Source organism: Castor canadensis, chromosome 14 (genome assembly GCF_047511655.1).
Source record: "Castor canadensis chromosome 14, mCasCan1.hap1v2, whole genome shotgun sequence".
NCBI lineage: Eukaryota > Metazoa > Chordata > Mammalia > Rodentia > Castoridae > Castor > Castor canadensis.
The window spans coordinates 77,903,948-77,921,992 of record NC_133399.1 but is presented as its reverse complement, the minus strand read 5'-3'; the positions used below and the strand labels follow the sequence as shown (position 1 = coordinate 77,921,992).

The window sequence follows — 18,045 nt, the reverse complement described above, 5'->3', positions numbered from 1 at the left end:
GATAATAATTCCTGAATTTTCTATCATCATAAGATTTGGTGGTATGCAACTTTTCCCCAGAGCCCAGGAGGTGAGGCTGGTGAGGAAGCTGTGGAAGAAGGCACCAGCGCAATTAGTGAACAGACCAGCTTTGCTGTAAACAAACTCCGAGAGCTCAATGAGAAACTTGAATATAAAAGGCAAGCTCTGAGTTCTATTCAAAATGCACCAAAACCTGACAAGAAGGTAACTCTTTTTGTTTTCAAGGTTGTTGCTAAAAGTTTCCATTTATCTTTGGTAAATAATACTTTTAAGTTGAGAAGTGTCATCTTCTTTAAAAGAATTTTAACTGTGAGCAAGTTCCTTTTTTTTGGCTTCAGGGATAGAATTAGAAAATCATTTTTAAAAATTCTTTTATGACTTGTAGTTCTTTCTCGCTTATCAGCTCTGAGTAACTGTGTGCTTTGCAACTGGCTTGCCTATAGTAAGTTTGGGAAAGGAAACTAAGCTTTCTCTTTCAGAATTTTTTTTTCTATTAATTGCCATAAAAACAAATTAGAGAACCTCACAGAATTGATGCAAAAAATAGTTTTGCTAAAAGCCAACCGAATTTGAAAGCTTTTAAAATGTAGACAGCATCTAGCCAATTGGCATTTTTTCAGAACAAGCTGTGATGTGGCTTTTTGCTTTGTCTTTATGCCTCTGGAGTTCAACAGTGAATCTTCTCTAACACAGGTATAGATGAAGCTCATTGCTCTGCCACTTGGTTTCCTCTGGCACTTCCTAAATATGTGTTTGAGGATTTCAAGCCAGCAGCTTTAAATGAAAGTTTTCTTCTTTAGTACTTTTTTGGGGGTCAATTGATACACTTTTTGTGTTTCTTTTTTTTTTAATTTTTGTCATTTTTACATATACACATTAATGTGTATACATTATTTGAGCCACCTCCCAAATAATGCTTTTGTAATAGGAAAATATTCCTGAAATAAAATGTAAGGAAACCAATGTGTTATGAGCTTATTGACAACTTTTATTCAATATATTTATTCATCTATAATCCAGTTACTATCCAGTTAAACCATTGAGTTTGCTTCTGTTCTTTTTTTCTTTTTTCCTTTTTCTTTTGGTGGTAATGAGGGGTAGAACCTAGGGCCTTGCACATGCTAGATAAATACTTTACCAGTTGAGTCACACACACCCCACCCACTAACCATTGGGTTTTCTTTAAAAAAGAAAAAGTAAAAAATCTTATAAAGGTGCATAATCTTTGTTAATAATAGTCTTTCTACAAAAGTATGAGGGAAAAGGAAGTTTGATGTGAAAATCACTTTAATAGTCTATAATGGAACTTTGAAAGGGAAATAACCAGGTTTTTTGGGTTTATTTTACCCTGTGCATGGCATCATTCCCAATTAATACATATAGAACTTGGATAGCCCTGCAGTCTTCCTGGTGACAACATCTTTGAGATGATAAACAGAATTAGCTGGCACAGTAGATAATCAGTTTCTACAATATGGCCTGTTTCTCAAGAACAGTTTTCTTACTTATTCTGGATTCATCTCATTATAAATTAAAATGTATTTATGGAGAACAGTATGAAAGATGAGCTACAGAATGTTCATTGAATTGTTTTCTATTTGGTTCTTCATTTGGTTGATATACATCCTTCAGCCTTTCTTAAAAGAATTTCTGATAATCATGGAATAAACATTCTGAGTGTAATTATGTGAAAGAATTCTCAGGAGACTTGGAGTAACTGATATCTTGGCTTAATTTGAACACTAAGGCAGTCCACATTTCCTGTTAAACAAATTTCCCACAGGCTGTTCAGGGAATACTACAGTGCTTAGAGGACTCTAGTAGAAGACATCGTGCTCTTTCATGTTGGTAAACATGAAATACATCTAATAATCAAGGTTTTTAAACTTAATAAGATTGATATTGAAAAAAGTTTTGGTGATCTAGTAATGCAGTTTTTACTAGAACAGTTTTTCTGGATTAAATATGAAATTATGAACCAGAACATTTTCCCATTCATGTAATAGTGGTGCATCTTCCCTGAATGTAGCAGGCCAGGAGTTTACTTAACCACTCTTCTCTCAGATCTCTGTATCAAGAAGGTCATTGCTACTGGAAGTAAAGTTAGCCTTGTAGCTTGATTTCCTAAAATCTGCCTGGGTTTTATTTTATTTTATTTCTTTAGAGAGATAAACTGTCCAATTCTAGGTTATTAATAATAGGAATAAATCATTAATCAGAAGGAATCTTCAGGAGTGAGTGAAGGCACAATGCTGTGCTTGTCACTGTGAAGAGTCAGTGGCACACAGCCTAACACCTGCCTTCACAGGGCAGAATGCTGGCTATGGAGTTAAAACGTGCGAAAATAGCAGTCACACCCTTACAGATGATAAAATGCAGAATAATGGCATAGACAAGGAATGTTTCCTGTAGGCTTTCTGAGGAAGAAAAGAAACCTGGTAGACGACATGTTCAAGAACGTTTGGGGCAAAGTTGTCATAAAACGTTAGAGTGATAACTAAAACTATTATCCATTAAACAAGAACCCCATTTCTCCATCCTGCAGCCCCTGGCAACCACAATTCTGCTTTCTGTCGCCATGAATTCAACTATGCTAAGTACCTCACACTGAGAGGAATCACAGTATGCCTTCATGACTGGCTTATTTTGCTTTACATAATGTCTTCAGTGTTCTTATTATAGTATGTTTCAGAAATTCGTTAATTTTTAATGCTTAATAATATTCCACTGCATGTATATACCACATTTTGTTTTGCTTGACTATTCTCCATTAATAGAGACACTTGCTTTACTTCCACCTTTTGGCTATTGTGAATAATGCTGCTATAAATATGGATATACAAATGCAATCCTGTTTCCAATTATTTTGTAATTGTTGAATCACATGGCAACCTGTTTTTAATTTTTTGAGGAGCCAACACACTATTTTCCACAGTATTTGACCTATTTTATAATGTACAAGGGTTCTCATCTTTCCTTGTCCTTGCCAACACTTCTTATTTTTCATTCCCTCTCTCCATCCTCTCCCTATCTCCTTCTTTTCCTCTCTCCTTTCCTTATCTTAATAGATATAAAGAGATAACTAATTGTAGTTTTGATTTGTATTTCCCTACTAATTAGAGATGTCTAGCATGTTTTCATGTGTTTATTAGTCATTTGTATGTCTTTGAAGAAATGTCTGTTCAAGTCCTTTGCTCATTTTTGTTGTTGTTGAGTTTTAGGAGTTCTTTGTATTATGTTCTGATTTTGTTCTTTTTTCAGAATTCTTTTGGATATTTGGGGTCCCTTGAGATTCCATATGAATTTTATGCTGGATTTTTCTGATCCTACAAAATGTGTTATTGAAATTATGATAGTGATTGCATTGAATCTGTAGATTGCTTTGGTTAGTATTGATATCTTAACAATATTAAGTCTTCTAGTTCATGAACTTGGGATGTGTTTACAAATATTTGACATCTTTAATTTCTTTTTCAGTGTTTTATAGTTTTCTTTATAGAGATCTTTCAGTTCCTTGGTTAATTCCTATGTATTTTATTCTTTTTGATGCTATTAAGTAGAACTGTTTTCATAATTTCCTTTTGGGATTGCTCATTGTTAGTGTATAGAAACACTGGTTCATGTGTTGATTTTATATGCTGAGTTGCATAGATTTGTGAATGTTTTCATAACTACCATGATATTTCCTTTGTGGTAGATTGTTTCCAAGTTGAAGGATGAAATACTTCTAATAGAGAAAGAACGCACAGACCTTCAGCTACACATGGCAAGAACAGATTGGTGGTGCGAGAACCTCGGCATGTGGAAAGCCTCCATCACCAGTGGAGAGGTAGGCTTCCCACTTTTCCCTGATTAATTTCGTAAGTTTGATTTTATAAGATAAAGTTTTTGTCCTGGAGAATTAAGACTGAGGTTAGAAGGTCTACACTCATTCTTTTAGACCGCATTTGTCCACTATCTTCCTTCCCCCATATTTTTGCTCTGTTCCCATGACTAGGAACTGTCCTAGGCTGCTTGGCTTGAATCTGATATCATTCTACCTTGGAGAGAAAGTTGTCCTTGTTCATTGGAATTACAAGCAACATAGGTATAGAAACATCTAATGTCCTTGAAATACTAATTTTTTTTTATCATTGTTGATTGAAGTAAAGTGGCAACTTAGAGATGAAAAATTAAAATTTTCTATACATAAAATAAAAATTCCTATACATCTGATTTTTCTATCCTATTGACTTCAATTGCTTAAAATCTCAGAAGCTCTAAGATCTTTAATAATAAATATTTTCCCTTTAATTATTTGGCTATTCTTTGAGGGATGTGGGATAACATTTTGCAGGATATGCTTTATTCTTATTTGTCTATAAAATAATTTCTTTTAGGAAAGATGCTAGTAAGTGTTTACTATAAATTGTTATTGATAATAGTGTCTTCCTTTGTACCTATATTAAGCCAGGTGGAAAGCTAGAGGTAAAGTCACGTCTGCCATTTTATAACAAATATCAAGATCCCGAGCATGATAATGTTGATGATTTGCTTCATCATTATTTCACATGGCTTATTTTTTGTTCATTTCTGCCATTTTCACAGTGACTTGGCATTCCTACTGGAAAGAGGGCTTAAAATTCACAATCTTAATTTCACCTCTTAATAGATAGCAAGACAGAGCATGTTCTCCCCTGAAAGGACACAGTTCATGAGAGCTTAACCTAGTGTCCTTTGGCCTTATTGACACTTCCCATAAAGCTACGCTGAAAGACAGTATACCTTTTTCTAGGGAAGGTGGGGAGCTGTGGACCTTGGAATATCAGAGAAAATACAGTAGATAGAATTGCATTTGGGTAGAAGTTCAGGAATGTGATAGGTTCAGCTGTATGTATGTAGTAAAGAAGGCCTGTGAAAGGAGGCTCTCAGTTTTACTTAGAGCTGCCTCTGATAGTTCACAGCACATTAAAATCATCTTCAAAAGGTCTCGTGTACTGCACGACCTTGTCCTAGAAACCTAACTGAGGGCAATGGGAGATGCAGAAAGGACAACAGACAGAAGACCAAACATGCATAAAGCTGGGGCCAGGTAGGCTGGGCACTCGGATGGAGACACACCAGCCCCCTCCACCTCCAGCGAGTTTATTATATACAGTGACAAAACAAAGTGGAGAGGCAGTTCTTGGGGGAGGGGGCATGACATTGTAATCCTTGGGAACAGGAGGGACCTGTGACAGCTTCTCTCTGAACATAAACATCTTAGGAAAAATAGCTGTACTGCATCTTGCCCACTTCTGCAGCTGAGGCTGTGCCAATCAAGCAGGCAATTACTGGGCATAACTATACTTGGTCCCTTCTGTGGTTTGGGGCTGTGCCAAACTCAAACATGCAGCTTATTCAATACACCTGTTGTTTCCCAACAAAAAAGGCAGGTGAGGAAGGGAAGGGGTGGAAACCTTCACAGGTACTCTGCCCTGACAATTAGTTTTTACTCAGGAGTTTGCTGTGGTTACTTGGTCAATGGAAAACATAGAGGAAATGGAAAGAAAGGGGTCCCCTGATTGCTGGCACTCACAAAGCAGTCTGGCACAGCATTGTATGGAAGATGCATTTATGTTGAACCAGACTCTCCTGGCTTCTGGTCCTGGATGACTCTTACTAGATGTGCAGTACTAGGAGAGTCTGTTACCCTGCTTGTGCCTCTGCTTTCCCAGCTTCACAGTGGGATAGTAGTCTTCCCTCACAGAGCATATCTCTTTAATTTGCCTTTCTTATTGACTTCTCTCTAATTCAATTTATGATACTAATTTAGGCTCAATTTCAGTGTATTTTTTGCTATTTTTCTTATCTGTTTAGGCTAAGAATAATGTGTGTGTGTTAGTGTGTTTCTGTTTCATGAGAATAGAAATCTTGGTGGTTTGGGCATGGTGGCTAATGCCTGCAATCTCAGCACTTGTGAGACTGAAGGTGGAGGATCACAAGTTCAAGGGCAGCCTGGGCTACACAGCAAGCCCCTGTTTCAAAAAAAAAGAAACCATGGGATTTTTTTGAATCTTGAGATTAAATTTAGGTGTCCTTCAGCCAGGAGATTAAGCCTGCTATGTTAGTTTTCTTTTGCTGTGTAACAAACTTCACAGTTTAAAACAGCATCCATTTATCAGCTCACACTTCCATAGGTCAGAAATCTAGCACAGTATGACTGCAACACAGTGCTGAAACCCAATGTGGGCTAGGTTAAGTTCTTGTCTGGAGACTGGGAAAACAACACTTTCAAGTTCAGTCAGGTTATTGACAGAATGCAGTTCCTTGTGTCTGTAGATCTTAGGAAGCCTTGCTGGCTTCCTTCTTGGGCTTCTGGTCTTTTTGACTGGAACAAGGTCTCTGCTTTCAAAGGTTAGACCCATACAAATAATCCTATTTTAAAGTCTTCCGTGCTATATATTACATGACCTAATTGGCAGAATAAAATTCATCATATTCACAGTTCCAGAGGTTATATAGGGCACTACTTAAAGTATCCTAAGGAGAGGAAAATCTCAGGGGACTTTTTAATATCTTCCTACTGTATCCACTCACCATGTTTTTTGTTGTTGATTTTGATTTTCTTTCCAAGGTTACAGAAGAAAATGGTGAGCAAATGCCTTGTTACTTTGTCACAGTGAGCCTACAAGAAGTTGGAGGAGTTGAAACTAAGAACTGGACTGTCCCAAGAAGGCTCAGTGAGTTTCAGAATTTACACCGGAAACTTAGTGAGGTATGAATACATGAAATACAAGATCCTAAAAATACTGAACACCATGAAATTCCAGATCCCACAGGTTTTTTATACATAAGGAAATGGGTTCATCTTTTCCTTTACTGTTGATACTGGCATGGTGGCATTTTCAGCCTGACATTTGGAAATTACTCATAGATCAAACCATCTAGTCTAGCCTGAATCCTTCAGGACAAACAGTTATCTGATTTTCATTATAAATTGCTGCAGATCCCCAAGATGAAAAGAGACCAGGGATCATCTAGAGCCAGTGGTTTTAAAGCTGCCTGTTGTGACCATTTAATTATGAAGCTGCAGGAATAGGAAGAGAACAGAATGTTCTGGATTTCTTTGCATATGCTACAGGGGCAGCAGAGCAGAGTGTTTGAATGCATAATCCAGTGTGAGAGGCCTTAGAATCCCAGCTGTGCTATTTACTTACTGTGTGACCTGGATTTGTTACACAGGTTTTTTGTACTCCTTTTTCCTCATCAACAAAATACAAATATTTATAGTTCCTACTTACCTACCTCACAGGGTTGTTGTGAGGATTAAGGGAACAAATATATACAAAGCATTTAGAAGAATGTATGGCACATAGAAAGCATTATTGTGGTTTTTGTTAGTACTAGCAGTAGTAATAAGCATTGTTTCTTTGTTGTTTTATACACACACACATACATGATACAGATGTGCATCTATATGTACATTATAGGTTGCAATATAGCATGCATTTCCTGATAAAGGTTTTAGTCAAAAATGTTTGGAAAGCTACCAATCTAGGTTAATTCTTTTATTTGATAAGGAAAACTTATCCCAGAGCTTAACAGAATTATAGCATCTGTGCACAGTGGCCAAATCAGGATTAGAATCTAAGTTGTCTTACTCCCAGTTTTTTATTCTTCCCACTGTGCCTGAGGAATTGCATCTTACCTAACTCTCCTTTTACTGAAGGTATTGCCCTCTGCTCCAGCAATGAAAAGCTCTCCAATGGATTTAGCTCCATTATTCTCTTGTTCAAAATAAACTAGACTCTCAGATTCCTCTTTTCCAAATGAAATATGTCCATTTCCTTTAACCTTATCTCCTATGGAGATTTTTTAAAACATTTTTAATTACTAACTTCTGAACACTATAACTTCCTCAACTGCTTTTAAAAGAATGGTGGCCAAAAGTCAATGTCATACATACTAGTGTTTCTCACCCTAAGGTCACTCCAGTGGTGTGGAAAACAAAGTATTTCAATGTAAGAATAAATTTCTTCCCAAAGCTGTTGAGTAAAGTTGACACTACAGAAAAATGTATTGTTTGCTGCATGGCAAAGCATCGTAAAACCAAATTTAGTTCAGTCTAGTTTGCTAATAAAAATGGAAAGAAGAAAAGGAATTTGGGGATGATTCTGAAATAAAATGTACTTGGAAAATAAGATGTACTTAGAATATAAGAAACAATAATTACACTGAAGCATTAGAAGAAGCAACCCTTACAAAATTCTGTGTCTATCTTTTGCCTTATTGTTGTCTTTCCTGACCTATGACCTAATGGCCAGCTCTTCTCTTACCCTTGCTATTTCCTGTCATGTGAGTGTTCCTGCTGTGAGAACCTTTCCTGTTGACAACTGTGGTAGGAAGCACCTTTTTGGACCCTAGTGGTTTTGATCTTCCCTTCCACATTTCACTGCCTGTTTCTTTTCTCTAAAATTTGATAGAGCTATTGTAAGGATGAAATAACATAAGCCACATTTCTAGCACGGTGTCTGATAGAAAGTAGGACTTCATCTACAAAGGGAAACATATTGTTATTATTTCTTAGTATATTTTATTATTAATGTAATTACATTCTACAGTTTACCACTGAAAGGTAGTAGTAAAGCTATCACCCAAGTTTTCTTTCTGTAACTCATGCTTGCATATCTAGCATGTTGTGCTTTTGTGCATGTTAATACAAATCCACTTTGTCAGTCTGGCTTCTTGACTTACAAGCTTCTAGGTATTTGTAGGTCAGAGGATGAGCTTTAACTTTTTTTATCAAATATCCTATTCCTCCAGGTTCTTTGAGCCTGATTAAAATGGATGAATTTTAGCTGGCTGTGGTGGTGAAGAACACCTGTAATCCCAGCACTCAGGTGGCTGAGGCAGGAGGATTAAGGAGAATCATGAATCCAAGGCCAGCCTGGCCTACATAGTAAGACCCTGTCTCAAAAAAAAAAAAAAAGATAGATTTTCAAGGTCTTAAATATGAGAGGAATAAGTACAGGAGGAAGATATTTGGATTGTTTTAATTATAATTCTAAACCTTTTTAAAAATCAAAATATAATTTTAAGACACTAACATTTCATTTTTTTTCCACAGTGTGTCCCTTCTTTAAAAAAAGTCCAGCTGCCTTCTCTTAGCAAGCTGCCTTTCAAATCTGTAGATCATAAATTTCTGGAGAAGTCAAAGAATCAATTAAATAAGTTTTTACAGGTAAGCAAGTGAAAGGTTTCGAATGAGAGGTGAGCTTAGTTATTTGGAGTTGAACTGTTATCATTTTAAGAGCCTGCTTGTTTGCATTTAGTTTTTACAAACCGTTCCAAACTTATCATTATCAGTACCACGTAGCTGTCTCCTCTTCGCTGTACCTCCACCAGAGGTACCTGCTGCATTTCCTGTTGAACAAGGGGGTACATATCAGTGGGTATTAGTTTCCATTGTTTGATTCACTCCTAAAGCCTATGCTTTATAACACTAGGCACAAAACATACTTGTTAATCTTACTGTCTTACCATAGCACTTGATTTATGTTCTGCTCTCCTCTTTCCTAGACCAGATGAATATGTACAGAACTTTAGGAAATTTCCAGGTTAAGGACCAATGAAACAGTTAAGTAAACAAGAACTGTTTGGAAAGTGTGGGACACAGAGAAATAAAAACTATTGCCTGGTAGGCAGGGCCACCATGTAATAACTCAAAAGTTCTTTTCTCAGTGAATGTACAAAATCTAAACACAGCTATCTGAACAGAGGATTGTTTGCTGTTATGATCACTGAGAATTGATCACCCATAGTTTATTTTAGGAAGAAAGGGAAGTAGTTTTTTTTAAGTTCAGAATTAATGATGAAAGTAAATCCGTGACACAGTTTTGTCTTACTTGTCTTGCTTGTAGTGGTGCCTAGTAGCACAAATAGTTTCCCCAATAGGAGTAATTAGTCTTCTTTCTTCCACAGAATTTACTTTCAGATGAAAGACTGTGTCAGAGTGAAGCACTTTATGCCTTTTTGAGCCCTTCTCCTGACTACCTCAAGGTTATTGATGTGCAGGGGAAAAAAACCTCCTTTTCATTATCCTCATTTTTGGAAAAACTTCCTCGTGACTTCTTCTCCCACCAGGAGGTAAGTAGTCCAAAGGTTGTACCACTTCTCTAGCATGTTCAAACAAATATTTTCTTGAAGGCCTATTTAGGATACTCATTGAAAGCTCGCTAGTAATGAAAAAAACAGATACAACCAATTTCAGTTTTTATTGCTGTCAGACTTTGGAGCACCTGTTGTCCTCCCTTATAAGTCACTTGGAAGAATTAAGGCACAGAAATAAAAAGATGAACAGCAAGGTGGATATCTGGATTGTGAGTGGGAAATGCTATAGGAGCCTTTCCCTGGAGATGGGTATAGAGTGAGGGTTGTCATTGTTCAGAAGTTGGATCAATGTTGAAGATTCAAGAGAATAGGGTGTGTTTGACTGGCAGGCTTCTGTGGTGCTCTTATGGAAGATAAGGCAAAGCTACGGAGTTTAAACTTCATCTTAGGAAATGGAGAACCATGGAGTTTTTAAAGCAAGATGAGCCTGGCAGCAGCACATATGAGTTGAGGAATGCCTAGAAAGAGACTGCAGACATTTTCAGTCTCCTATGCTGAATCTCAGGGTCTTAACTCATGTGTAAGCCACTGAGGCCCCTTGTTTGGCTCTCTAGCAGTTGTATAAAACCATGTCCCAAATTTGGCTTCTTCTTAGTCTATTGCCAGATGGCACTGCCTCTTCACCAGGGTTGGCCTGCACAGAGGGGCTGACCATGGAAAGAAGAGGCTGTTTTACTGCATTCTGAGCCAAGAGGAGAAAACTGCTCCATAATAGAACAGGCCCACATCTCTATTGAAGCCTGTGTGTAAGCCGCCTTCCCTCCAAGCTCCCCTCCCACCACCTTCCTCCATGGCTGTGTAGACTTGGCTAGCTTACCTCCATTACCTTCTTCTGTGCATGAACACTTTGGAATGTGCATATGGCTCAGTCACTCTGTGAAGTTACTCTCTGAAGGTGTCAGTGGCTTCTTCTCAGTGCTTACCTTCCTCTACCTCTGAAGCATTTGATGATGCTGGACTTCTGTGAAGCTACTTCCAGGAACCCTCAGTCCTCTCCTTTGCTCACCTGATGTCATCCAGAGTTCTGCCATTAACTATCGCTTAATGCCATGACTTCAACTTTTACCTCTCTGCAGACATTAGAATGGACATCGTCCACTGTCGTTCCACTGCCCAATGTTTGGACCTCCTTGACAGCACTTTAGCCTTGTAAAAACAGCCACGTTCGTGTGTGTGTGTGTGTGTGTGTGTGTGTGTGTGTGTGTGTGTATCTCCCCAGATTGCTGTTGACCACTAAATGTCTGGATCCCCATTGCACTCACGTGCACTAGTCTGGTACCTGGCATCTGAAAAGTTTTGAACTAAAGCTTGCTGACATGCAAATCAGGAAATGAGTCAAACAGAAGCACAAAGGGAAAACTTGAAGCAGATCTTTTAAAAATAACTCAAATTATTTTAAAATGCACATATTTTTTAAAGCAGTGAATTCAAAATCATTTAAGTTAAAAGCCTCACTTTCAAAATTCAACCTATACTTTTTAGAAAACTATCTTACTGTCTACTGAATTGCTGATTTTAGTACATTAATAGGGGATATTTTTTAAATTAAAGCTTTAGAAGCAATCTTTTCCTGAGGAAAGTAGATAGATGGCTGCCTAAAAGTTGAGAGATAAGGTAAGGCTAACAAGGAGTAAATAGTTTGGAATTTACACTTGAAGAAAGAAAACAACTACAATTTTCTTGGATAAGTGACCTGCTTCCTGTGACTTGCTATACCCCTAGGAGGAGATAGAGGAAGACAGTGACCTGTCAGATTATGGTGATGATGTGGATGGGAAGAAAGACGCCTTGGCTGAACCATGTTTCATGTTAATTGGGGAGATTTTTGAACTTCGAGGAAGTAAGCCTCTTTGCTATTATTTAATAGTATTGGCTGGTTAAGCAAGATTCATTTAATGTTGCCTTATTCTTGAAAAACATCAAGCATGTATTTATATTCATGCATTTATTCATTTAACAAATACTTTGATGGGCCAACCAAATACTGAAAGTATTATGCTCTGTGCTCCATGCTAGGTGCTGAAGACAGACAACATCTCTGTTCTTAGGAAGCTGAGGGTCCTGATTTACTCTGCACTGTGTTCCTCTGACACAAAAAGAAAATGCTGTGAATTTCTTTTTATGTGAATCAGCACAGCTTCATTACTTTGCACCAAAAGTTATGCAGAATATTATCTTGCATAGCAAAGGAAGAACCCATTGTTAAAGGTGCAGTTTTGTGGTAGGATAGTATTACAGCTAGGAATGTGGAAAAGCTCCAGCCCTATTTTCAACCTCCTTTCTTCCCCTACAGCAGTAGTTCTCAGTAAAGGGAGGAGGGTAATATTTGGTGATACCTGGAGCACTTTTGGTCATTACAGCTTAGGGTTGGAAAGTACTGCTGGCATCTGGTGAGGAGAGGCTAAGGACATGGGTTAACGTCCTACACTGTCCAAGACAACCCCCACAAGAGAGTTGGCCTGTCCACAGTGACGCTTCTGAGGTTGAGAAATCCTGCTCTAGTGATTACTGAGGGAGATGTGCTTAGAAGAGTTAATAGCAAAGGGGGGGTCAAATACCATTTTCTTAAGAACTGTACAATTACCTATTCCCCAGAACAGTATTTTGGTGAAAGGTAAACTGAACTAAATGGCTTAGTCTTGCGTCCTGAATAGGACTTAGTATTCTCTTCTCACCCCTTCACAGCTCCTCAGCATTCAAAATCATGACACTTGTCTCCTTGTCATAGCTGGAGCCTCAGTATTGGCTACCTAACCACCTGGAAGATGAAGCAAAGGGTTAGTGAGGCACATCAATGCCACCAACTGGTAAAATGTTTCCCCATGAATGCCCTCAACTCTCTACTCACAGCAGCACTCTTTTTTTCTCTTGGGGAAAAGGTGGTAGCCAGAGTTGTTCCTACACAGGAAATGGGGCTATCATCCTTTCTCATTTATGTGCCCCTTAATATATCACTTAATTTATTAGCAGGGAAAATTACTAACACATGAAAAGTGCTGTTCTGAACTTAAACATGTCTTGTGAGTCTTCATCATCAGCATCTACTCGAGTGCACCTGATCCTGAGCAGGTGATCAGTAAAATGCCCTGAGTAAAATAAGAAAGAAAACTTAAGTGCCAGAACTAATTATCCTCCATCATGGAGCTTGTCCTTCCCCTAGGTCACAACTTAAGAAATGTGCCATTTCTATAAGTATCACTTTGGATACCTATGTTGTAAGATAATAGGTCTGTTAGGAAATAAAGGAGTCCAAAAATGTAATTCAAATTAAGCTATAGGAGGAATTAAATTCTATACTCAAGACAGATTTACATATAAGGAAGTTTATTTTAGGATAATTTTGATAATGAAAGTTAAAACTAAAGATAAACTTTAGAAGTGGGTGATAGTTAAAGTATTTAAGAACTATCCATATGATAGAATATCACACATATTAAAAATTCCTTCAGGTGAAAAATCTGTAACCTTTCCATGATTTATATGTTTTTAAAATAAACACTGATGTTTAACTTGATTTAGCATAGTCAGAAAAAAAATAGTATTCTGCCCCAAAGTCTGACCCTTCCTTCCTCAGTAAAATCTGGCCATGAAATCCTCCCAGTTTTCCATAGGATGATAAGAATGAGATTGTTGTGTTCTAGCCTTTGCAAACATGCTCTTTTCTGTACATACAAAGAGATTAAAAGACCTGGTAGATATGTCAGAGCCAGGAACAGGTGTAGCAGAGCTCAAAATGCTGTCTTTTCAATCTGCATGTCCTCCATCAAATGCCTGCTCAGAAACATGTTTGGTTTTGCTACTGACATTTCAGAAGGGAATAAATAGAACATCCTTTATAATGAGATGTGATATATTTGCCATCAGCAAAATCCTTGTGCTATTGCAGCTGCCTCTGTGGTTTTGAACAAATGAGACTTTGAAAGGAGTCATGGGGCTATTTTGGGCAGGGGGTACTGGGGAAGGATAGAAATGTAGTAGAGTAATGGGATAGCATTGAGGTGAAATAATTTGTAGCAAAATCAGTTTTGGCTCCTGCTCTAGGTCTCCATATGAAAAAGACCCAGTAATACAGCCTTTTTTATAACCACTCACTATTAGGCATTCTTCCTAGAGTTGTATTTGTCCTCAGGCCTTGTGGGTATGAGCTACCTCTCTCCTGCCCTAGAAAGGCAACGTGAAGTTGTCATTATGGACAGTCATGCTCATCCCAGCCTAAATGCCAGCCTAAAATAAAGTCTATATACTTGGCTGTATTCCAGCAAACTCCATCCAAAAGTTCAAGGCATTTTTGGGGCATGGTTCTGACGCCACAGCTTGACTTTTACTTGGAGGGTTAATACTACTTAAACTGAAATTTTAAATCCATTCAAAAAATTACAGATGACTTTGGAATGTGTTAGTCTAGTACAGGTTTATGTTGGTTGTTGATTTTTACTTGGGTGGGTGACTGCTCTAGTGAAAAGATCTTTGTGAATTTGCTTCTTTTTAGGTTTTCTTGCTGGGTACAGGAGGCTTCAACTCTTGACTCTGTTAGAGCCAAGTCTGAATTTCACATTTCCTCCTGTGTCAGTGACCAAACATCTCAGGGACTGGAAGTAAAACTATAAATGAAATATCTGGTTTATATTCCAACTTGTGGACATAAAATATTGTCATAGCTTTTTTTTGCCTCTGGTTTATGTTCATACTCTATTCCTATAAAAATGTATCTTCATGCTGATAAGAAAAGTTGAGGTCTGTAAAACCCTTCACACACAGAAGACCCTTGGCGGGGGACAAAAAAGCCTATGTTAATCCCATCCTTTTCCAGGTGAAGAAACCAAGGTCCTGACAAGATATTGTGTGCCCAGCTGCTCTAGGAGGTGGTGCAGCAGTTTGTGGAATTATTCCATTCACAGTTCTGGCTGTTTGAAGTTCTCCTTTCTAGCTGCAAATGCATAAAATATAAAAGTACATGACGTTGTGCAGACTGCTATTCAAGTGAGAACAGTTAGACCTGCTACTTTATTAATATTTGTCAACATTTGACTACAGATGTTTTTCATTATGAACTGTGTGCTAGAAAATTGGGTTTAGCAAGCCAGACAGAAGTCTAAAATAGGAATTACACTGTCTGCTGATAGGAAACAGGCATGGTGTCAGTAGCCTGGGACACAGGAAGTAAAGTATTATTTCCACTTGCTAGCTTAGCTGTTCTGTAGGCATTAAAAGCTGAAAAATCAAAACAAAACAAAAAACGCTGTTAGGTTTCAGCTTGGAAAAAAATGAAATCTTAATCAGAGGAGTTTTCTTGAGCAGAAATTCATCTACCTAAACCTAAATTCTGCAGAAATCATAGCCTTTGGTTGATGTCAGGATGCAGAATGAATTAATTGGTGAGGTTTTATGCATCATACAGCTATGAAAATGTCATAATTTTGATATCCCCTGATAACAGTTTTCCTCTGATTCATATTTTAGTGTTTAAATGGGTGAGAAGAACTTTAATTGCTCTCGTTCAGGTCACTTTTGGAAGAACCATCAACAAGTGAGTTTATAAAAAATTAATGTTTGAATCCATGCCATACTCTTTGCCTGAGTAGTTAAATTAGCTTAGGTATAGTAGCCCATGATTTAACCGAACGTGTCTTTCTCTTACTTTTTATTTTGGATATGATTCTAGGATTGCATAAGGAAGATTTTTAAATTTCTCTTACAGAATACTTGGGGAATTGGATGATAAAAGCCTGAGCTAGTTTTAGCCTTCAAGCTGGTGAAGGTTAGAAGGTTGTACTCTGTACAGTTCCTTTTTGATCATGATAACTAGTAGTTAAGAGTATCTTGAGTATATTTTCATGTCACATAATGGGAATCTGGTTAAGATTTAAACTCTAAGCTTCAGTGAAAGTAAAATGATCATTAAATGGCAAGTATTTACTTAGAGGGAAATACAAAACATTTTTAGAGTTTAAATGCTATAATAATTCTTGCTAGTTAATGTCTGAGCATCCATGATAGAGGGCTGTATGTCTATCATTCAGTACCATAAGCCATATGTAGATTCTAAACTCTATTACATTATCTATACACATGTGTACACACATATGTCACAGAGCATTCCAGTGTTCATAAAAAGTGTTCCACAATTTGGCCACACATCCATGAATGTCCTTGGTCCATGATTGAGAACTCATAGTTGATTAATACTGTTTTTTAAGAAATTATTGGAATTTTTCATAACTACAAAATCATGCAGTCAATTAGTTAGGGTTGTTCCTGCAAGCGGTCTTGGAGATTAGTTCAACTTATTTTATCAGTGAGGAAATAGAACCAAAGTGATCACATAACTTGTCTGAGGTCACCATGGTTAGCAGACACAGCCTGGCCTCTTGGCCAGTGCCTGCTTACTCAGGCATGTCTCATATTATCTCTAGGTCTGGAATTTAGAGCTGATGTTATCAGTGTCTTTTGCAAGCAAAAGATTAATTTACTGTAAAACTTTTGTACAAGAGTAATATGATAGTTTTATTACATACAACCTATAAATTTTTATAGAAAAATATTATAAAGAAACTCTGCTACTCTTTTATATTGATTTGCAAATAGAATGTGTTTTCCTTATGGTCATAAATCACTATTACATTTCTAAGATTTAAAAAACTCTCTAGTCCTAGTTGTCCATCAAAGACTTGTTTAAGTTGACTTAGTATCATAGGCATTTATTTTAATCAGAAAAATGGTCTGTTTAAATTCTTGTTTCCATCTTAGGTACCTCTTGAGTGTTGATAAACCTTACATAAGGAAATTTCTAAAATGGCCTATTTTCCTCAGTACTTGAGATTTACTCATTTGTTTTCCTTATCAGTTTCAGCAAGTCCTGTATACATTCCATGTCCTTTTTATATTGGCTTTTAATTATAAAATGACCAGCTGTGGTTTGTGAGTGATGAATACTTTTGCACTTATTTTCCTGGTGATGGAGGAGATGCGTCTTGTAGAAAACTTTCAAACTGTTCATTTCAGTGGGCCTATCAGGTAGAGAATTATGGAGAACCTGGTGCTTTGCTATTTTTGCCTTTAGCAGATGAGGACATACCATAAAATTTAGGGTAATACAGCATAGACCCTATTGTCTTGTAGCAACTATAATCTCATGTACAAGACTTGCTTCAGAAGCTACAGGTTTTGGCTGATAGAAATAACTAGGTGATGACCTTTGGTAAGAATTACTCTAATTTTAAGTCATAAATTGAAATGTTCTTTCTTCATTTCTTCATGGAGTGCCAGTGATTAATCCAAAGCAACACTACAGAGAGAAAACCATGATGGTGGCATGATAGAGATTTTTCTTGGAAATGTAGGCAGGCAAGTCAGCAGCAGCTGTCTTAAAGCAGAAGTCCCTTGCTCAGGCTAGACAGTTTCTGTCACAACTATCAACTCTGCCATTATAGTAAAAGCAGCCACAGACAGTAATGTAAAAAATTCATTTATAATTTTAAAAAAAGTCCATTAAATTAATAAAAATTAGTTTATTTGGTCTAGAGTTGAATCGCACTGTTCTAAGCAACATAAGGAAGTATTTTAGGAGATTTGCTATTACAAACAATTAACATTATAATTTGACTCAGTTGAGTTTAAATATCCAAAAGTAACTGATTACTATGTGCAAAATTCTAGGCTTGAAACATCTATTTCAGATACTATTTCTGAAACCCTTATATTATCCTTTTAAAAATTTGATTTGGAGGTCAGATTCTTAAAGAGCTTTTTGAGGTATTATTTTTCATGAATTAATTTTGAAGTTTTGGGTATTTCTGGGACTCATAGTCTCAATGATTCTTTTCCCCTTTCAACAGAGAGACTTTGTTTCCTCCCAACCTGAAAAATAGAGCCCTCCTCATGCTTGTAATCCTG

General features: G+C 37.1%; 1 protein-coding gene across 7 annotated transcripts in view; it reads left to right on the top strand.

Moving 5' to 3' along the window:
• Positions 1–18,045, top strand: part of Snx25 (sorting nexin 25) — a 122,492-nt gene that overhangs the window by 101,335 nt on the left and 3,112 nt on the right. For 4 of the 7 annotated variants that reach the window (XM_074054854.1, XM_074054856.1, XM_074054858.1 and 1 more), the window contains 7 exons: positions 34–225; positions 3,719–3,850; positions 6,617–6,757; positions 9,110–9,223; positions 9,964–10,128; positions 11,875–11,992; positions 15,613–15,679. In XM_074054854.1, coding sequence (XP_073910955.1) covers positions 34–225; positions 3,719–3,850; positions 6,617–6,757; positions 9,110–9,223; positions 9,964–10,128; positions 11,875–11,992; positions 15,613–15,679 — 929 coding nt within the window. The remainder of the gene's footprint in view (positions 1–33; positions 226–3,718; positions 3,851–6,616; positions 6,758–9,109; positions 9,224–9,963; positions 10,129–11,874; positions 11,993–15,612; positions 15,680–18,045) is intronic. The other 3 variants (XM_074054855.1, XM_020161545.2, XM_074054857.1) reach the window with 1 other exon arrangement.